The sequence below is a fragment of the Salvelinus sp. IW2-2015 genome, linkage group LG23, assembly GCF_002910315.2.
Source record: "Salvelinus sp. IW2-2015 linkage group LG23, ASM291031v2, whole genome shotgun sequence".
Classification (NCBI taxonomy): Eukaryota; Metazoa; Chordata; class Actinopteri; order Salmoniformes; family Salmonidae; genus Salvelinus; species Salvelinus sp. IW2-2015.
The window spans coordinates 8,480,286-8,503,577 of record NC_036863.1 but is presented as its reverse complement, the minus strand read 5'-3'; the positions used below and the strand labels follow the sequence as shown (position 1 = coordinate 8,503,577).

Sequence of the window (23,292 nt, the reverse complement as noted above, 5' to 3'; positions counted from 1 at the left end):
CAGCCCGTTCAATTTATTTTTGGTTTATACCTTCACTAACAGCTACATGCCCTCTCCCTCTCCTTGCCCCATTTAACAGAAATGATTGGTAATTACCGTTTGTTTGTATTCTGTCCAGTTCTCTATTGAACATAGCTCAGTTAAGTCAATAGTTCATTGCTACATCATTAGCGCTTTATCTTTTGCTTTTCTGTAGTGGTAGATGGTCCACGGACTTGCTTCCATCCATAGCTTCTGTATGCTTATTTTCACTGGGCTACTGTGGCAACATTAGTATTAGGATTCATTGCTGCACTCAGGAAAAAAATATCTAATAAATGCTTCATCAATCTAACATCTACCCTGACGGTACCCCTTGGAAGCAGCGCTGTTGCTCACCAGGCTACCATGGCTCAGTTGGCAGGGCATTGCGCCTGCATTGCCAAGATTGTGGGTTTGATACTTGCTGTGGCCACCCATATGAAAATGTAAGTCGCTTTGGATAAGAGCGTCAGCTTTAACCCCCTGAGTTTGATGTCTGCGACCCGCTGAAATCAAATTAGCATAATAAAACAATCCCCATAAAATCTGTCAGTTTAAGACAGAGAACTGTTTGCATTGAATGCGTCTCAATCCATCACATCCACCTACGTAACACGTAATACATCTAAGGTGAACGGTGACAGAGCTAGAACGGTGTTTGTCAGACCATGAGACATTCCGACAATTGGTCTTCTCACAAAATTGTCTGTAGCCTACAAATGATTATGACCCCTCTAGGGAAAGATGAGACTGTCATGAACACGACAATGTTCTCCGTTTTGACCCCCACAAGCATTTTGGGACTCATCTGAAGTCTGTACAGCCAATCTGCCAACTTATTTATTTAAAAAAAAGATATGTTTTACTTTTTCTTCCCAATTTCGTGGTATCCAATGGGTAGTTACAGTCTTGTCTCATCACAGCAACTCCCGTATGGACTCGGGAGAGACGAAGATCGAGAGCCGTGCGTCCTCCGAAACACGACCCAACCAAGCCCCACTACTTCTTGACACAATGCCCGCTTAACCCGGAAGCCAGCCACACCAATGTGTCGGAGGAGACACCGTACACCAGGCAACTGTGTCAGCGTGCATGCGCCGAGCCCGCCACAGGAGTCGCTAGAGCGCGATGGATCAAGGACATCCTTGCAGGCCAAACCCTCCCCTTACCCGGACGATGATGGGCTAATTGTGCGCTGCCCCATGGTTCTCCCGGTCGCAGCCAGCTGCGACAGATCCTGGACTCAAACCAGGATCTCTAATGGCACAGCTAGAACTGCGATGCAGTGCCTTAGACCACTGCGCCACTCGGGAGGACCGATCAGCCAACTTCTGTCTGTAGCGTACAAACAGTTTGGGCTACACACTAATATGACCCCTTTATGTAAAGGATGCCTATCGGTCTCACAAGACTCATCTGAATGTCCCCCGGTACCAGTCGAAAACATTTATGGAAGTACAAAACATGACCAAAAGTATGTGGATACCTGCTCTTCGAACATTTCATTCCAAAATCTATGGCATTAATATGGAGTTGGTCTCCCATTTGCTGTTATAACAGCCTCCACTCTTCTGGGAAGGCTTTCCACTAAAAGTTGTAACATTGCTGCGGGGACTTGCTTCCATTCAGCCACAAGAGCATTAGTGAGGTTGGGCACTGATGTTGGTCGATTAGGGCTGGCTCGCAGTTGGCGATCCAATTCATCCTAAAGGTGTTCAATGGTGTTGATATCAGGGCTCTGTGCAGGCCAATCAAGTTCTTCCACACCGATCTCGACAAACCATTTCTGTATTGATCTCGCTGAATCAGGAAAGGGCATTCCTCAAACTGTTACCACAATGTTGGAAGCACAGTATTGTCTAGAATGTTGTTGTATGCTGTAGCATTAAGATTTCCCTTCACTGGAACTAAGGGTCCTAGCCCGAACCATGAACATCAGCCCCAGACCATTATTCCTCCTCCACCAAACTTTACAGTTGGCACTTTGCATTGGAGCAGGTAGCATTCTCCTGGTATCTGCCAAACCCAGATTCGTCCGTCGGACTGCCAGATGATGAAGCGTGATTTATCACTCGAGAGAACGCATTTCCACTGATCCAGAGTCCAAAGGCTGCAAATTTTACACCACTCCAGCCAACACTTGGCATTGAGCATGGTCATCTTAGGCTTGTGTGTGGCTGCTCAGCTATGGAAAACATTTCCTGAAGCCACCAACGAACAGTTATTTTGCTGACGTTGCTTCCAGAACCAGTTTGGAACTCAGTAGTGAGTGTTGCGTATGAGAACAGATGATTTTTACGCTCTACGCGCTTCAGCACTCAGCAGTCCCGTTCTGAGAGCTTGTGTGGCCTACCACTTCGTGGCTGAGCCGTTGTTGCTCCTAGACGTTTCCACTTCACAATAACAGCACTTACAGTTGACCGGGGCAGCTCTAGCAGGGCAGAAATGTGGTCTTGTTGGAAAGGTGGCATCCTATGACAGTGCCACGTTGAAAGCCATTGAGCTCTTCAGTAAGGGCGTTCTACTGCCAATGTTTTTCTTTGGTGATTGCATGGCTCTGTGCTCAATTTAATACACCTGCCAGCAACGGGTGTGGCTGAAATAGCCAAATCCACTCATTTGAAAGGATGTCCATATACTGATTTGTCTTATATCTCTCAGATATATGATAAACACTTTTTTGGGGGGGGGGCTATCTATTGTTCCATGTAGTGAGTCGGTTATTCAATGAGCTAATAGTATTAAAGGCCAAATGTTTCCTCAAGTATTTGTTTTATATATTTTTTAGATACTTCAAGGGCTTAAAATTCTAAATCAAATTATCCTTGCTATGACGTTCTTAAAACAATTCCATTTAGCTTAGTAGACAGGACGTAGACTCTTGTGGTTTAATGGCATATATCACTAAATGTGTGTTCAAAATTAAATGATATGGAAACTATTTTGACATTATACCCTTTTTCTCTGTTTCAGGGGCCAGTGCGGTGTTTACCCAGCAGCCCACAGACCTGGTGGTGGTGGCGGGTCAGCCAGTGACCCTGCCCTGCTCCATCCCTGGGTACCACGGCATGGTGCTCTGGCTCCGAGATGGCATGGCCCTGGGAGTCAACAGGGACCTCTCAGGTAGGAAAGCCCCTTACTTATTATGGTATCACTTTACTTAGAATGGTGATGATGTGGCATTTATCAAGCTTTCAGAAACCCTTTATATCTATATCTAAAAGCGGTACCGGAGCGCCAAGTCTGGGACCTAAAGGCTCCTGAACAGCTTCTACCCCCAAGCCATAAGACTGCTGAACAGTTAATCAAATGGCTACCCTGACTACTTAAATTGACCCCCTTTTTATTTGCACTGACTCTCTTGCACTGGCTCTATGCACACTTACTGGACTCGACCCACACACTCACACATACTACACTGACACTCCAACTCACACATACACACACACTACATAAACTCACACAGACATACACATGCATATTGACGCCACACACACACACACATACACACACACTACATAAGCTGGACACAGACATACACATGCATATTGACGCCACACACACACACACACACATAACACACACGCACACGCACACACACACATGCAATATTGACGCCACACCACACACACACACACACACACACACACACACACACACACACACACATAGACACACTTTCACACTCTTTCACATACGCTGCTGTTACTCTGTTTATTATCTAACCCAGTTGCCCTGTTACTTTTACCACCACCTACAGTGGTTCTTCCTTTAATAGTTGCATCATACCGCCAGTGGAGGCTGCTGAGGGGAGGACGACTCATAATAATGGCTTTCATAATGGAGTTAATGGAATGGTATCAAACATATGGTTTTCATAGGGTTGAAGCCTCTCCATTGACTCCATTTCAGCCGTTATTATAAGCCATCCTCCCCTCAGCAGCCTCCACTGCATACCGCAGCACAGCTTGCAGGGTGCTGCAGAATGGTATAGCATGTTGGGAGTGCACGACATCATAGTATTTTACTGTCAGCCATTGTTGCCATTAATGCTATTTCGACCACCAGAGGGCGTCTTTGAGAAGCTAAGTTATTGAAATGACATGGAGCTGTAGACCTAAGAGTCATGTTTACTGTAGCTGTTTTAGCATAACTTACTTATAGGCAATAAAGCCTACTTCAATATACAGTATATCAATCAATCATTCATTCATTTGTGCATGTCATCACACAGCAAACAAGCCATCCATGTCTTTAAATACAGTCAAGCATTTTAGTTATGAAACAAAATTTAAAAAGGGAGCCTTGCATAATTAAACAATTAATAAACCGCAACATGTCGGCTAAAGCGATTGAATTCATGAATGCATTTGACTGTTTTAAATATTGGCTGTATATTTTTTTGTTAGAACAGACTTTGTGGGATTAATTATAATTTATTATTGTATTTATTGTATTTATTGTGCTGTTTATACTGTTAGAAATTTAGCTTAATTAAATTGATTAATATTATGATGTTTCTATTCCAAGAAAAACGAAAATGCATTTTAGGCCTCAGGGTTTCCGTTAGGAATATATGGTGCTGTACAACGTGACCGGTTTGGAGTAGGCCTAGGCTACTATGGGACTGGCAGGGAAGAGCAAAATAATCCTAACATTTCCACACCCTAATTGTAGGCTAACCAACACCCAAACAGAGATTCAGTGAAAATAAAAATCGTATTTATTTATCAAGAACAGTCTTCATGCTTGTCTCATAGCAGCGCGAAACGGTGCTGAAATAGTTGAATACACGCGGGTAGGCTATTGCTTCAAATACTATTAAAACAATTGGATGACTTTGGGTGTTTCTACACCTGCATTGCTTGCTGTTTGGGGTTTCAGGCTGGGTTTCTGTACAGCCCTTTGAGATATCAGCTGATGTAAGAAGGGCTATATAAATACATTTGATTTGATTTGTTTCAGTAAGCAACAATTTGTTGCCTTCAATTGCATTAGCCTGCTTTATTCCAATATTTCTGTAATTTAGTGATATTTATTCCCATAGTAATGTATTACATTTTCTTGTGGAATCCATCCAGATGTGGTTAGAAAACAGTGCATGTGGTGGGCTATGCAAAGAGATAGGTGAAGTGACATGCCATTAATACTTTTAAAGTCCCTAAACTCGGCAAGAATCTATTGTCCTGCTGATAGCCCATCAAGGGTGAATGGATATTTTTTGTTCCAATTTATTGGAAAGGCTGCTGAACCACACCTGGCCCACAGCGTTGTTGCATAAATACAGTACAGTGCACTTTCACTCCATTCTCTGCCTGACTCTCTACCAATGCCACCAGATTATTATTGATATTGTTGTTATCTATTCGGTAGCATTCCACAAGTAAATGCAATAAATGAAACACATATATTAAATAGCTCAGTCTCTTCTTCTTCATCCTCATGATTCAGTTCATTCAAATTCAATTGTAAAAGATTTTGTCACTCCCGTTCAACAACTCCAAATCACTTTTGCATGTGCTCCAAAGGGATAACTTGAAATAACATGATATAGGTTAATTAAATAATCAAAAGGCAAAATGTAATTATTTATTAGCCTAGTGGATACACGTATTTTAGGCATATCATGTGAATTAGGCCTCATGTAAAATCATTGTCAAAAGTGCAAGTGTTGCATGACAAACAGGTGCTGTTAAATTACAATATAATTAATTTGCCAGTTTGGAAGACTGTAAACAATACTAAATAAAGTATAAGTAATACCAGAGAGTCTGTTCTAATTAATACAGCATAGCAAAGCTTAAAAACTGCCAGATTTGTGAAATTGCTTTATCCAACATTTTGCGGTTGCATGAGGCTTGGTGATCATAGAATCAAACAGGCAACAGAAGCAGGAACAGCATAGGGCTGAGTGATTCACTCATTCCTGGCTTTCGTTCAAAATAAGTCATATTTTAATGCAGTGTTAAAGACTTTCTGATTGTCTTTTAGTTTGCAGTCTCTTCTCTCGCTACAGCTAATTTTGTTTGAATTATTGTGGATTATAATAACTTCATATATTTGTAGGGGTTGATGCATTTTTCGTTAGGGCAAATCTGGTCTCTGATATCGAGTTAGAAATGTACAATTTTAGAGTACTTAAGCATTGAATACATTGCAAGTTTGCTCTTTTTGGCCTTTATGCTACACTTTACAATTGGACTCAACTCCGACTGACCGTCTATCGGTAGTCTAAACTGTGGCACAAATTGGGCGATTTTTCCACACCTAACCGAGCTATTAGACTATGCCATCGCACTAGACTCCTGCATCAAGCAAAAAAAATCAGCTGATGGGTGGTCCCGGAGTTTAGAGAGAACTTGGGTAAATACAATGGCGCAATTACACTTGACATGTGGACTGACGATTTTGAAAAATAGGACACTTATGCCTTACAGCCCATTACATAAACGAAGAGTCGATGTTATCCACCACGGAGTGGGACAGTGCAGTTCAAAACTGCAGAAAACATAAGGCCAGCTACTGTGAAATAACACTTGTGGATCTTGTTGATGTCCTATATGGCTTCAGGAGGCCAACTGTCCACCTGGTAATTGTGTGGTTCCAAAAGTATAAAGCGTCACCTTCAGATAGATGTGTGATTTCATAAAGAAGCCAGCTTCAAGCCTGCGATCAGGCACGGTGGATGATATCCTTTTCCTGCACAGCATTTTGAAGAAATCCAGTGATGAATGGACTGTGTTTGAAGTTATTGTTTTACTATATTTATTTGTTGTCTAAGATTAGAAGGTTCTTTAAAGCGGGGCGGCAGGTAGCCGAGTGGTTAGAGCATTGGGCTAGTAACCAAAAGGTTGCTAGATCTAATCCCCGAGCTGACAAGGTAAACATCTGTCGTTCCGCCCCTGAACAAGGCAGTTAACCCACTGTTCCTAGGCTGTCATTGTAAATAAGAATTTGTTCTTCATGGATCAGCTCTTGGAAATCATTAAGAGGCGGCTTCGATCTATATAATCATTCATTCAGAAGTTGAACCTTTCTGGCACAGGCGTTCCGCTAGCATCCCACCTCGACAACATCCGGTGAAATTGCAGAGCGCCAAATTGAAAATACAGAAATAGTCATAATAAACATTCATAAAAAATACAAGTATTATACATCGGCTTAAAGATTAACTTCTTGTAAATCCAGCCGCTTTGTCAGATTTCAAAAAGGCTTTACGGCGAAAGCATACCATGCGATTATCTGAGGGCAGCGCCCTGCCTACAAAAGCATGAAAAACATTTTCCAACCAAACAGATGCATCACGAAAGTCAGAAATAGCAATTAAATAAATCGTTTAACTTGGACGATCTTCATATTTTTGCAATCCCAAAGTTTTCAGTTACACAATGAATGATCGTTTTGTTCAATAAAGTCCTTCTTTATATCCCAAAAATGTCAGTTTATTTGGCGCGTTTGATTCAGAAATACACCGGTTCCAACTCGCTCAACATGCCTACAAAGGATCTAATAAGTTACCTGTTAACTTGGTCCAAACATTTCAAACAATGTTTCTAATCCAACCTCAGGTACCCTATAATGTAAATAATCCATAAAATTTAAGACAGAATAAACTGTTTCCAATACCGGAGAAAAACAACACGGAGTGTGCTCTCATTCATGCGCACCAAAAGACTAGAGTCCACCTGAGTGACACTTAGAAAGAATGACTACTTCTTCATTTAAAAAAAAAATACATTGAACAATTTCTAGAGACTGTTGACAACTAGTGGAAGCCATAGGAACTGCAATTTGGGTCCTAATAATTCGGCTTCCCCATAGAAACGCATTGGAAAATCCAATGACCTCAACAAAAAATTCCTGGATCGATTGTCCTCTGGGTTTTGCCTGCCAAATTTGTTCTGTTATACTCACAGACATTATTGTAACAGTTTTAGAAACGTTTGAGTGTTTTCTATCCAATCCTACCATGCATATCCTAGCTTCTGGGCCTGAGTAACAGGCAGTTTACTTTGGGCACCTCAGTCATCCAAACTTCCGAATACTGCCCCCTATCCCTAAGAAGTTTAAACATAAAGGTCTTATGCCTGCAGTAAATTGAATTAGACGACCAGGTTTATTTTTCCTTAGGTTATAATAATCCATGCCTTCTCGGAATGTTATGAAGTCCAAAAGTTACTGGTGGAGTTAGAAATTTGTCTGTCAGAAGTATTACAAACTTATAATCCGTCTTCAAGACATGGCATATAAGGGTGCAGTGAGATACCCTATGGGTTGGACGATACTTTTCTTGTCAATCATCTTGAAAAAACGTATACTTAAAAACAGAAAATCAACCAATGTCAGCCATTAAATGCTTTATTATCCAAATGTTGAAAGTGCGTGTGGGCGACGGAGAGAAACAAAATGGTGCAGTTTGAGGCCATGTGGCAGTGTGATGTAGTTGCCGTTTGTATGTGTATGTTTTGTATTGTCTAAAAATATCAAAGAAAATTGTACAAAAAAATGTATAAGGAAAAATTATAAGCTTGCAACACGCATCTGATTATTCATTATGAATAGGATTTATTTGATTTATTTTGTTTACAATGTCACAAATAATCGAACACACACATGAGCAGATTAACTTGGTCAAAACATTTCTTTATTAAAGACTTAGAACGGGGGCCTCCCCAGTGGCGCAGTGGTCTAAGGCACTGAATCGCAGCGCTAGAGACATCACTACAGACCCGGGTTTGATCCCGGGCTGTATCACAACCGGTTGTGTTCGGGAGTCCCATAGGGCGGCGCACAATTGGCCCAGCGTTGGCTTATCGCGCTCTAGCGTCTCCTGGTGCCTGCAGGCTGACCTCGGTCATCAGGTGAACAGTGTTTCCTCTGACACGTTTGTGCGACTGGCTTCCGGGTTAAGCCGGCTGGTGTTAAGAAACGCAGTTTGGCGGGTTATGTTTCGGAGGACACGGGACTCAACCTTCATCTCCCTAGCTCGTTGGGGAGTTCCAGTGATGAGACAAGATCGAAATTGGGGGGGAAAAACAACAACAAAAAACGAACTATTAGAGCTCATGTTGGTAGTAATTTATTTTGGTCCGAAGGCACGAATGAGTGAGACAGCTTTATGCTGACAAATATAGCTTTATGCTGTGAAATAGCCCACTAAATAGGCAAAGCCTAAACTAAAATATTGAATTGCCTTTCATAAATAAATGAAGTAGCTCAGGTTTTGAAAATATGGCCAACCTTTTCCTCCTCCCTATCCTCGCTGAACTCTCTTTCATTCAGTTTCTTCTTCACATCAACAAAGGACTCCGTGTTTCAGAAACTCACTTCATATAGTTGGGCTATCACTCTTTTACACTGTGGTAAATAAAGCCAGTTTGTTATTTACAATTATTTTTGTATGTTTTTAGAAGGAGAGAAACCAAAATGCCCACCTTGCTTATTTTTTGAAAATCGTCAGCCCACATGTCAAGTGTAATTGCACCATTGTATTTACCGAAGTTCTCTCTTAACTCTGCCAACAATTGTTTTGGGGGCCTGACGCAGGACTCTGGTGCCAAAGAAGAGAGACTCTCGACTGAAAAATTCACACCTCCCTTAATTTGCAAAAATAGAGTCAATTTGTGCCACAGTTCAGACTACCGATAGATCAGCGTTGTAACTCCCCCTTGTGATAGTGTGGTGCAATGACAGAATGACGCACGCAATTTACCACAATCTGCCACCATCTACCACAAACGTCGAGGCATAAGCTCAAAACTTTTAATTGAGGAACCACTGTACATGTACATATTACCAGTGGTGTAAAGTACTTAAGTAAAAATACTTGAAAGTACTACTTAGGTAGTTTTTGGGGGTACTGTACTTAACCATTATTTTTCAACTACTTTTACTTCACTACATTCAAAACAAATCAAATCAAATTGTGTTGGTCACATCATTTCCTAAAGAAAATAATGTATGTTTTACTCATTACTCGTTTTCCCTGACACCCAAAGTACTTGTTACATTTTGAATGATTAGCGTGGGAGTTCTAATGTTTTAAGTTAATGTTGCATAACGCTACATAAAAACATTTATACAAGAGGATATAAACATATGTAGGGCAGTTTAACTCTTTATGTCATGCATATAAAGGCTTTATAAATGCTTTGAAATCTATGCTTCTTTTTTGTTTTCGCTTGCCTTCATGTATCTTTCCTCCTCTCCCAATCCCACTCTTCGTCTACCTCCCGCTTTCTCTCACTATCTTCCTCGAACAGGGCTACTTACCTTTCAGTTTTTCTGCTTCTCTTCTCTTTTCTTCTCACTCTATCTCTTTCTTTCTTGGGCAAGACTTTTGTCAGTTTCTCTTTTATCTTCTCGCCTCTATCTCTCTTTTCGTACCTTACTCATCTTCAAGTCTAGCTCTCTTTCTCTCTCTATTATAGCACCTTTCTTTCTCGCTCTCTTCCTCTCTTTCCTTTCCTCCCTCCCTTAAGTCTTTCCCTTACCCGTCTTCCTATCTATCTCTATTTATCTCTCTATTCTACATTTCTTCTTTTGGTAACACTTTACATTAAGTTGCCCATATTACTATGTAACTAACACAGTAATAACTGTTAACATAGTAGTTACATAGGTTTTACTATATAATTGCATGGTAATAGGGTTTTTGCGGAATCAGTTATTACACAATTGGAACAAGGAATGTGTAACTACAGATTCACTTGCTGAAGGTTATTCCAAATGTGTAGCTTCTGATGTTATTACACATTCTCTAGTTCAACTATGTAACAATTTTTTTGTAATTACACATTTGAAAATACACAGAGTACAAAACATTAGGAACACCTGCTCTTTCCATGATATAGACTTATTGATGTCACCTTTTAAATCCACTTCAATCAGTGTAGATGAAAGGGAGGAGACAGGAAGGATTTTTAAGCCTTGAGACAATTGAGACATTGAGCGTGTGTGTGTGCCATTCAGAGGGTGAATGGGCAAGACAAAATATTTAAGTGCCTTTGAACTGGGTATGGTTGTAGGTGCCAGGCCCCCCCGGTTTGAGTGTGTCAAGAACTGCAACGCTGCTGGGTTTTTCATGCTCAACAGTTTCCTGTGTGTATCAAGAATGATCCACCACCCAAAAGACATCCAGCCAACTTGACACAACTGTGGGAAGCATTGGTGTCAAAGTGGGCCAGTATCCCTGTGGAACGCTTTCGACTCCTTGTAGTCCATGCCCCGACAAATGAAGGCTGTTCTGAGGGCAAAAGGGGTGCAACTTAAACTCAGGAATGTGTTCTTAATGTTTTGAACACTCAGTGTATGACCTTGTTGCATGTAACTACAAGGTGCCACTATCATTGAATCATCATGTAATACCAACTATCATGTAATACCAGGGTTGATAAATAGGCTAGGACCTGGTGACAACAATTGTAACAAGCCACACCCTGTCATTAACTACTGGTTATATTAAATTAGTTTATTTCTATGTTATGACCTGGATCAAGGGCTATACTCAATCAAGTGTAATGTAAGAACAATGTAGTTACATAGGATCACTTGTAATTATCATGCACCCACCCAGGAGCAAGCAACTTAATGTAAAGGGAAACTCAGTAAGGTATACCCTTTATAATTACTATGTAGTTACAATGTAACAACCTTTGCAGACAGCAGGGGTCGCGTTAACGCAGAATTCTGCATTGTTCACACAATAAAAATAGATAAAACGCAAAAGAAGTATATTGCTGCATTTTGTAAATGCAGATCTAAAATGCTTCTTATTGTAATTTCTGCTCGAAGTCAGACTCATTTTGTGCTTCAGTTGCACTTCTCAACTCGATGAGAATTCACAAACTGGCATTCTATCAGCAGACAACTCTCTGACTGATGAGTAACTATTGTACTTTTCTCCAGTACTTTTCTCGGTGTAGGGTAAAATGCAAGATTAACTTCAACCAAAACATTAGGAAATGTAGCTGGCAGCATTTTTCTATGATTAACATTATAAATATGATAGCCATGTATAATTTTGTACTTACAATGTAAAATTATTTAACAACCAACTGTGTATTTGCAATGTTGTTACAAGTATTTACAGTGTACTTAATGTAAAGTGTAGTGACATTTTAATGACTTTTTAGTTACAATGTAACAACCTCTTCAGACAATAGACTAACAAGGAGACATAAGGAGACAGGATAACATTTCTCAGTTGGACTTTTCTTTAATGGATTTGACAAAGATTCATATTAAAATCCTAATTTCAGACTCAAAGCAATAACTATTTTAGTTAGTAAAACATACTAACACAGGGTGGTGGTAAAGCTAGCTAGCATTTCCCCATCATTCACTAATGTAGTTAGCTAGCTAGTTATCTACGCACTGGCACAATGTCAACATGTTTTCCAACTTGGTCAATAAACGTTACAAAATCAGCATCAAATGTATGAAAGATTTAGTTAACCTTTCTGGCGCAGGTGTTCCACTAGCGACCCACCTCGACAACATCCGGTGAAATTGCAGAGCGCCAAATTCAAAATACAGAAATAGTCATAATAAATATTCATAAAAAATACAAGTGTTATACATTGGCTTAAAGACTAACTTCTTGTTAATCCTTCTTGTTAATCCATTTTACAACCAAGTAAAGAAATTACAAAAGTCAGAAATTGCGATAAAATTAATCACTTACCTTTGAAGATCTTCATATGGTTGCAGTCACGAGAGTCCCAGCTACACAATAAATGTTAGTTTTGTTCGATAAAGTCCCTCTTTATATCCCAAAAACTCAGTTTTGTTGGCGCGTTTTGTTCAGTAATCCACTGGCTCAAAGGCGGTCAAAACATGCAGACGAATACATCCTAATAGTACCAGTAAAGTTTGTTGAAACATGTCAAACGATGTTTATAATTAATCCTCAGGCTGTCAATTGTCTAAATAATCGATAATATTTCAACCGGACAATAGCGTATTCAATAGAAAGGAAAAACAACGAAGGGCGCAAACCAGCACTGCATGATTCTACAGTCCACTGACAGAAAGGTCTCATTCTTCTTCATTTTTCAGAAAACAAGCCTGACACAATGTCTAAAGACTGTTGACATCTAGTGGAAGCCATAGGAACTGCAATCTGGGTCCTAACCCATTAGATACTAGGCATTCAATTGAAAATACCCACATCAAACAAATCCCACTTCCTGGATGGATTTTCTTCAGGTTTTCACCTGCCATATCAGTTATATTATACTCACAGACATTATTGTAACAGTTTTGGAAACTTTAGCGTGTTTTCTATCCAAATCTACCAATTATATGCATATCCTAGCTTCTAGGAATAAAAATAATGGTTAAGTACAGTACCCCCAAAAACTACCTAAGTAGTACTTTCAAGTATTTTTATGTACATGTACAGTGGTTCCTCAATTAAAAGTTTTGAGCTTATGCCTCGACGTTTGTGGTAGATGGTGGCAGATTGTGGTAAATTGCGTCATTCTGTCATTGCACCACACTATCACAAAGGGGAGTTAGAACACTGATCTATCGGTAGTCTGAACTGTGGCACAAATTGACTCTATTTTCGCAAATTAACCTCTAACGAGCCTCTACCCCGGGTCCGGGAGCACCCCCCATCCCCCCACACACTGATTAGCATAGCTAGCATAGCTTCACAAGTAGATAGTAGCATCTAAATATCATTAAATCACAAGTCCAAGACACCAGATGAAAGATACAGATCTTGTGATTAAAAGCCACATTTCAGATTTTTAAATTGTTTTACAGGGAAGACAAATATGTAAATCATATTAGCTAAACACGTTAGCAAAATACACCACTATTCTAACTCCATCAGTTCTCTTACTCCTCAGGTGCTATCACCAATTCGGCTCAACTAAGATATTGATATCCACTAACCAGAAAAACTCTTTCAGATGACAGTCTGATAACATATTCATGGTATAGGATAGTTTTTGTTAGAAAAAAGTGCATATTTCAGGTAGAAATCACAGTTTACAATTGCACCGACCATCACAAATCGACTAGAATTACTAGATAGAGCAACGTGTATGACCAATTTACTCATCATAAAACATTTCATAAAATAGACAAAGCATAGCAATGGAAAGACCCAGTTCTTGGATTTCAGACCATATTTCAGATTTTCTAAGCGTTTTTCAGCGAAAAAACAATAAATCGATAAGTTTAGCATACCACATGTGCAAACGTTACCAGAGCATCGATTCCAGCCAAAGAGCGCTAAACGTAATCACCGCCAAAATATATTAATTTTTCACTAACCTTTCTCAGAATTCTTCCGATGACACTCCTGTAACTCATTTTACAATATACATATACAGTTTGTTCGAAAAGGTGCATATTTAGCCATACAAAACCGTGGTTACACAATAAAAATACTAGGAAATCAAGCCTCAATATGTCTTACGTCATCTATCAGAGTGATCTAGTTTAATTGAAAGCTTATCATATACTTGACTAAAAAATACAGGTTGACAGCAATCGAAAGACAAATAGTTCTTTAATGCAACTGCTGATTACATTTTAAAATTATCCTTACTTTTCAATACAGGGTTGGCCAAGTGAAGCTATACCAAACAAATGGCGAAATATGCGTTTAAAATATTTCGACAGAAACACGATTTACATATTAAATATTGCTTATTTGAGCTTTCTTCCATCAGATTCTTGGGCAATGTATCCTTTCTATGTTATAAACGTCTTTTGGTCGATAGATGTCCTCTGTCCTTCGAAATATCCACTAACGATCGAACGGGACCCCAAAACGTGTCCAAACTTTCAGAGTGCACAACAAAGAAATTCCTCAAAATCGCACTAAACGGATTATAATTGCTATAAAACGGTTCAAATTAACTACATTATGATGTTTTTAACAACATATAACGACTGAAAACATGACCGCGAGAAATATTGCTGGTTAGACAACGATTTGGAACGAGGCAAGTCCGATGGCCTTCACGCTTCAGGCGCACGACGAAGAAGGCGGTCCCTAAACATTTTGTGGTTTTATAATGGCTGGGATTGTGCAATAGATTTCATTCAAAACGTGATGACGTACAGACACCCAGAGGAAGACGTAGCAGTGTCGGTTTCTTCATAGCATTCACTGTCGCCTTAAAAACAGACCCCAGATCAGGGGTAAAAATTTCTGAAATCTGAACCCTGTCATGAAAAGTGCTGTAGAAATTGTTCTGTACCATCAGAACCAAAATTCCAACTTCTATAGAAACTAGAAGGTGTTTTCTATCCAATAATAACAATAATATGCATATTGTACGATCAAGAATTTAGCACGAGGCAGTTTAATTTGGAGACACAAATATGCTAATGCGGAACAGCACCCCCTATAGTTGCAAGAAGTTTTAATGGAGGTGTGAATTTTTCAGTCCAAGAGTCTTTCTTCTCTGGCACTAGCGTCCTGCATAAGGCAACAAAAAAAAGGTGGTGGGTGGTCCCGAAGTTGAGAGAGAACGTGGGTAAATACAATGGCACAATTACACTTGACATGTGGACTGACGATTTTCGAAAAATAGGCAAGGTGGGCATTTTGGTTTTTCTCCCTCTAAAAACATACAGAAATAATTCTAAATAACAAACTCGCTTTATTTACCACAGTGAGAAAGAGTTGAAAGCCCCTCTATTTAATGTGAGCTTCTGAAACACAGAGTCCTTCTTTGCTGATGTGAAGAAAAAACTGAATGAAAGAGAGTCCAGCGATGATAGTGAGGGGAAAAAGGTTTCCCATATTTTCAAGACCTGAGCTACTTCATTTATTTACGAAATGTACAAGTTTTTTTTTTTACAATGTAATATATTTGTTTAGGCTTGGCCTATTTAGTAGGCTATTTCACAGCATAAATCTATATTTGTCAGCATAAAGCTGAGTGACACACTCAAATAAGTACCAACATTCTTTCTGAACGTTTCGACCAAGTTAATCTGCTCATGTTATGTTTGTTCAATTATTTGTGACATTGTGGTTACAATGAAGAATGTAAAGGAAATAAATCAAATAATAGCTTGTAATTTTTCTTCATTACATTTCTTTGTACGATTTTATTTGGTATTTTTAGACAATACAAAACATACACATACAAACAACATCTACATCACACCTGCCCAGACCCACCTGCTCACACCCCCATCTCCAGCGCCTCCATCGCTCTCTGCCACATGGCCTCAAACTGCACCATTTTATTTCTTTCCATCGCCCACAAGATCTTTCAACATTTGGATAATAAAGCATTTAAAGGCTGACATTGTTTGATTTTCAGTTTTTAAGTATACAGTAATCCCTCGTTTATCGCGGGGGTTACGTTCCGAAAATGACCCGCGATAAGTGAAATCCTCGAAATAGAAAACTTTTTTTTTTTTTACAATTAGCAACTATTACATGTATACAAATACAGTGACTCACGTGTAGGCCGTTTCGTCGACATTATGGGTTTAGGAGATGTTCGAAATTACAAGATAATTTGGCCAACTTAATGTAAATTTGCCAAGCTGTTTTATGTACGTACACATAACTGCACGAGACGACAAAATGATAGCACAATTCGTAGCATGTTTTGATACAAGAAGCGGGAGTGAGTTTTTAGCGAATCAGAATGCAGAGCACAATGCACCAAAAAAAAAAAAAAATGCATTATGAAAATCCGCGAAATAGCGAATCCGCGATAAGTGAACCGCGAAGTGGCGAGGGATCACTGTATACGTTTTTTCAAGAGGATTGACGAGAAAGGTATCGTCCAACCCATCTCACTGCACCCTTATATGCCATGTCTTGAAATATACACATTTCCATACTTCTGACAGACACATTTCTAGCTACACCAATAACTTTTGGACTTTATAACATTCCTAGAAGGCATGGATTATTATAACCTCATACAAAATGAACCTTTAAGCCATTACATTTTTTGTTGAACAAATTCAACATTCTCTCATTGACCTCCATACAAAAACTCCTTGCTTGGTGGGTGAAACAACGAAAAAACGCTATCTACTGGAGGGAGACAGATGTTCCACCAAGTTGGGCCTCTCACTTCCTCTTCCTCTCTGCACATACAAAAAAATGTAATAAAAAATAAAAACATCAAACATTTTGTTTACCTTTTTTTTCACTATTTAGTGAAGGACATTGTAAGTTTGCACATTCAAAAGAAGAACATTTGGAAATATAAGAAGCCAGGAAGTGATATCACACCGACCTCTCACATCTCTTTAGATATAATGTTTTTAAAGGTTTATAAAACGCAAAGTGCAATGTAAGTCTTCAAAATTGTAAATAACATTGTAAGCTAAATGTTTCATGATTTTTATGATGATTTGGTAAAGTTTATTAACTGAGTTGGAAAAGGTGTTGACATTAGGCTACCAGTGACATCTAGCTAGCTAGCTACATTAGTGAATGATGGGGAAATGCTAGCAAGCTAGTTTTTGCCACCCTGTGTTTCTACTAAATAAAATAGTTATTTCTTTGAGTCTGAAATGGGGAATTGAATTTGAATAGTTTGAATGTGAATCTTCGTCAAATTCATTAAAGAAAAGTCCAACTGAAAAATGTTCTCCTGTCTCCTTTTTTCTCCTGGTTAGCCTATTGTTTGCAAATGTTGTTACATTGAAACTACAAAGTAAAACAAATTTCACTTCACTTTACATTACATTAGGTTGCTTGCTCCTGGGTAAGTGCATAGCCGTGGGAAGTATGTAAAATCTGGATAAAAAAAATATGAATACTTTGTTTTATAATTTTTTTCACTAAAGTACTACACTGGGCCTTTAATATTCCAGTATTAGTGGACCAATATAGTCATCTGCAACGCCAGCGCGGGCAAATGGATTTGTCCAATGTTCTCCTTTGTCCTAATTTCTCCTGGTCAGCCTATTGTCTGAAAATGTTATTACATTGTAACAACATAGTAATTATAAAGGTACCCTATTTGCTTTCACTTTACATTAAGTTGCTTGCTACTGGGTAGGTATATTATAATTCAAAGTATATTCTATGTAGCTACATTGTTCTTATATTAGACTTGATTCGGTATAGCTTTTGATCCAGGTCATAACATAGAAATAAACAAATTTAAAATTACCAGTAGTTAATGACAGGGTGTAGCTTGTTACAATTGTTGTTACCTGGTTCTAGCCTATTTATCAACCCTGGCATTACATGTGGATTCAATGTTAGCGGAACCTTGTAGTTACATGTAACAAGGTCAGATTATGGCTTCAGTTATTGACATGGTAATTGACAGGTGACTTTCAAACGTGTAATTACAAAACATTACTTACTTAGTGGAATAAGAAAATGTGTAGTAACAGCAGTAGTTACACATGTGGATAAACCTTCACTAGTTGTGTAATAACGGATTCCTCAACATTCCTATTTTCATTTAAGTATATAGTAAAACCTATGTAACTACTAAATGAACACAGTTATTACTGTATTAGTTACATAGTAATAAGGACAACTTAATGTAAAGTGTTACCATCCTTTCTCTCTTCTTCTCCTTCCCTCCTCTCTTGGACACAGCCTTTATCTGTGGCCTCAATATCTCTCATCTGTCTGTCCATCTCTCTCCATTCTGCTCTCTCCTTTAGCAACTCTCTTTGTCATGGTTCTCAATTGTTGTTGTGTCGCTCACATGTCCATTGATCTGCACTTTTTCCTTTCATTACCTTCACGTAATTGAAAATAAATCCATGTGCGCTCTCTTCATCAAAAGGTATTTGTCACTCGTCACATCGGTCCAAATGACAGAGCGATGCAATGGAGTATTTAATTAGAGTTTGATCGTTAATTAAAATAGCCACTTCACGTGGCACAGGAGTCACAAACACTGATTGTGTAATTGCTGTTTTTCCAAATTCTCACAAGTGTTTCAAATGTATTTCATGGTGTGGCTTAATCAGAACCCTCTTCTGAATTATTAAACAAAGACAAATTAGGGGGTTTACATGCTGTTTGCATAACGGGAGAGAAACATTGGGGATTGGGCTCAATCACAAACGTAAAATTGTCATAAGTGCAGGTGATATGGTAAATGGCCAATATTGCACACGTTTCATCTGTAGGATCCACACTCAAAAAATGCATTCTCAAAGTAATGACTTGCTATTTTATTCATTTAGAGCAGGGGTGGGCAACTCCAGTCCTTGAAGGCCTGTTTGGTGTCACATTTTTCTCCATCACTAGCAAACACAACTGATTAATCAAATTGCATTCTAAACTGAAGATCATCATTAGGTGATTATTGGAGTCAGGTCTGTTTGCTGGGGCTGGGGCAAAACTGTGACACCAATCAGGCCCTCGAGGACTGGAATTGCCCATCCCTGATTTAGAGGCAACAAGAGCAAAGACAGATGTTTTTGTTATACCATTTTCAGTGTGTATCGATTACTGCTTGAGTACCATTACATTACTACCATAATTATTTTGTTGTTTCCACAATTCTCCTACTTCTCTGCATTAGCCATCTTACGACACTGCAATTGTCGCGTGAGACGTATTTGAAAATTAACACCACAGCCAGAAAAACTGTTTCTCAATCTCCCAGAATATATTAAGCTCAACTAACCCTACACACCGGCACTCCAAACTGCATCTGGGTTAAAGAAAATCAACATTTGAAAGTTGCAGCAATTTATGGCAGCATCTGCTGCTCCGCCAGATGGTTAAATCACGTTTTGCTCATTTCCAAAGCGTCAGCGTGTCTGCTTCCCCAATCTTTCCTCGGGCTGTTTTGAAGACAGTATTGTTGCTCTGATGGCTGCCAGAGGAAATGATTTCCCACAATCAGCTTTCAGAGCGGTGTGTGGTGTGTTGTTTGGATAGGTAAAGTCAAATACTGGATAAATCAGCATCAACAACCCAACTTACAAACTCTTTTACCCAATCAATGTCTTTGAGGAGACGTGATCACTTGACTAGATAAACAATTTGAATAAAATGTTCAATAACATCATTAGACAGGACAGAAAATATACCTGGGGTTACAATATGGCAATGGACTACAGTTTGCGTACCATGCCATGTCATCAGATTTGTTTTCTTCTTCCATAAATCCTGCCATGCCAATCTGTTACATTGTCTTCCCCTGAAGACATGGTCTGCTTTTGCCTCAGTCCCTTGTTATATTTTGTCATGGATGGCGTTTTCATAATTGGGCCTGGGAGAACAATCCTTTCCCATTATGTCCATACAATCCCACTTCGGGTCCTTTTAGTAGCATCCTGGGACCCATCACCTGTGTCACTGAAGTGCAGTGTAATGACTGGGTCCCCAGGGACCTCCTGGTGCTTAACCAAAAATCACTATCAGCTCAGAGAAGAGAAAGAGAGAGCTAGAGAGAAAAAGAGAGAGATAGAGAATAATAGTAAAGGTTGGGAGATTGAGAGAGAGAGAGAGAGGAGCTGTCTGTGTCTGTTTGCCTGCCATGGGGATAAATGCCACGTCTTTACGGCGGATCAATGATAGGGGGGTCTAGTGTGAACTGGAAAGGCTCTCTCCCGGCAGTGTGAACTGTGGAAAGTGTTTGCTTTTAGAGACGACAGGGAAATTAGACCTCTTAGTCAACACAACAGCTATGTGAGGGAAGGCAGCAAGGCCACATACTGACACCGTACTATTGTGCTAATGGCTATCATAACTATCATCAGGAGCTAAAAGAATGGCTCGAGCGCTAAAGGATAATGGCACTTAAAGCTAAACATAATTACCATATTCGTCTGAATAGGACAGATTATGGCCATGAAGGGGTGTTGTAAATCAAAGGCCAAAGTCAATTATATATTCAACTGATAATGTTTCGTTTTCTAAAAAAGCTGAAGGAGGGGTTTGACTGTCAATGGCATCGACAGCACCCTAGTCTCTTGATTGCTCTCCACGTGTAATTTGGACTCGAGCAAGGGAGTGCTCGCTTTACATGTGGCCTTCACCTTCTCTCCTGTGTTCCCTTTGATCTGGCCCTACTCAGGTTGTGTCCCAAATTGCACCCTATATCCTTTATAGTGCACTACATTTGACCAGGGCCAACAGGGCTCTGGTCAAAACGAATTCACTATTTAGGGAATAGGGTGCAATTTGGGACGGACATCAGACAGTGTTCATTTCCGTTTCCTCCCATTGATGTGTCAGATAGGTGTCCGCACTCCTCCATACTGAAATACATCATCGTCCGCCAAAACCCTTTCCTATCTAAGTCCCGGCATTGATCTAAGTCAAGTCTGACTAATCTTAATGGATCCATCGCCTTTATAGAGGTTATACCTGGGGCTATTATACATTGTTTGCCTTAATTGACAAGCTTTTGTCTTCAGCTTCTTCCGCTATTCATTCCCACTTGGCTTGGGGTCGTTCGTCTGACATTTGATCTCAGGTCTTAATGGCTTTCTGGGATTGAATGTATTCTGTGCCTCTTTTCTCTCTCTCTCTAACACCCCAGGGGAGGAAAATTGGTTTCCTCAGGGATCTTATGTACAGTATATTAGTATTCCCCGAAGAATCAAATCCCCTCTCAGAAATAAAATATGATTATATGTGCTTCAGGTAACACTTTACAATAAAGTCAAATCAAATCAAAGGTTGTTTGTCGCGTACACAGATTAGAATATGTTAAAACAGATGTAACAAAATGCTTTTTTCCCTATCTCCAGCAGTGCAGTAAATGTCTAACAGTACAATACTAATACACAAATAATGCCAAGTAAAAAAGAAAAGGACAAAAAAAGAAGAAGAAACAAGAGATTAAGAAATGTCAGAATGAGCCGTCAGAGTCCCGGATATGCGTTTGTGGTGTGTAAAGACACTATGGACAATATATAAACAGGAACAATATATGTACAGCAGTAGTTATATAGGAGGAGATATACATACACTATACTGTATATACAAAAGTATGTGGACACTCTTTCAAATTAGTGGATTGTCTGTCTTTGGTTGCAACACTCACTAGTTCCAAACTCTCTCTCGATGCAACGTCAGCACAAGAACTGTTCGTCGGGAGCTTCATGAAATGGGTTTCCATGGCCAAGTAGATACACAGAAGCCTAAGATCACCATGTGCCATGCCAAGCGTCGGATGGAGTAGTGTAAAGCTTGGACTCTGGAGCAGTGGAAACACATTCTCTGGAGTGATGAATCACGCTTCACCATCTGGCAGTCAGACGGATGAATCTGGGTTTGGCGGATACGAGGAGAACACTCCCTGCCCCAATGCATAGTGCCAACTGTAAAGTTTGGTGGCGGAGGAATAATGGTCTGGGGCTGTTTTTCATGGTTCAGGCTAGGCCCCTTAGTTCCAGTGAAGGGGAATCTTAACACTACAGCATACAATGACATTCTATTCTGTGCTTCCAACTTTGTGGCAACAGTTTGAGGGAGGCCCTTTCCTGTTTCAGCATGACAATGCCCCCATGTAGAAAGCGAGGTCCATACAGAAATAGTGTATTGAGATCGGTGTGGAAGAACCTGACTGGCCTAAACAGAGCCCTGACCTCAACCCTATCAAACAACTTAGGGATGAATTCTAGCGCCAACTGCGAGCCACCCCTAATCACCCAACCTCACTAATGCTCTTACGGCTGAATGGAAGCAAGTCCCCGCAACATTGTTCCAACATCTAGAGGAAAGCCTTCCCAGAAGAGTGGAGGTTATTATAGCGGCAAAGGGGGGACCAACTCCATATTAGTGCTCATGATTTTGGAATGAGATGTTGGACAAGCAGGTGTCCACATACTTTTGGTCATGTATATATATTATATATACTGTGTATATATAGGATGAGGGGATGAGATAGGGTTTAGAAAGGGTTTGTACCTTAATGTAAAGTGTAACCTACATGCTTCGTGAGAGGTTAAAGTAAAAAATACAGTTTATTGCAAAATGTGGTTTTATGTTGTTATGCATCTTATTAACAGAGGTCAGCACAATGTTCAGGTCCCCTTGGTGAATGTATTGAGAATGACCAACTGGCATTAACTTACAAAATCAGTAATGCTATTAACCATGTAATAGCTAATGAAATTCTAATGCTCTGGTCAAGACATACATGAATCCATTAGTGTATGTGCACAAAGTAAGACTACTAGGCCCTATACGTTGGCATCTGGCATATTATGTTGTTTGTATCAGCAGTGGTGTGGGAGTTAGTCTCTCCCAGTCAGCTCACTTAAGACTCCCCTACACTATGGCTCAGTAAAATGCTTCTATGATGATTTAGGCTTGTCATTGATCCCTTGGCA

General features: G+C 39.7%; 1 protein-coding gene across 1 annotated transcript in view; it reads left to right on the top strand.

The window, feature by feature from the left end:
* The window catches only part of kirrel3a (kirre like nephrin family adhesion molecule 3a), a 279,887-nt gene that overhangs the window by 127,092 nt on the left and 129,503 nt on the right, over positions 1–23,292 (top strand). Inside the window, 1 exon segment of the mRNA XM_070434348.1 lies at positions 2,995–3,144. Within this exon segment, the coding sequence (XP_070290449.1) occupies positions 2,995–3,144 (150 nt within the window).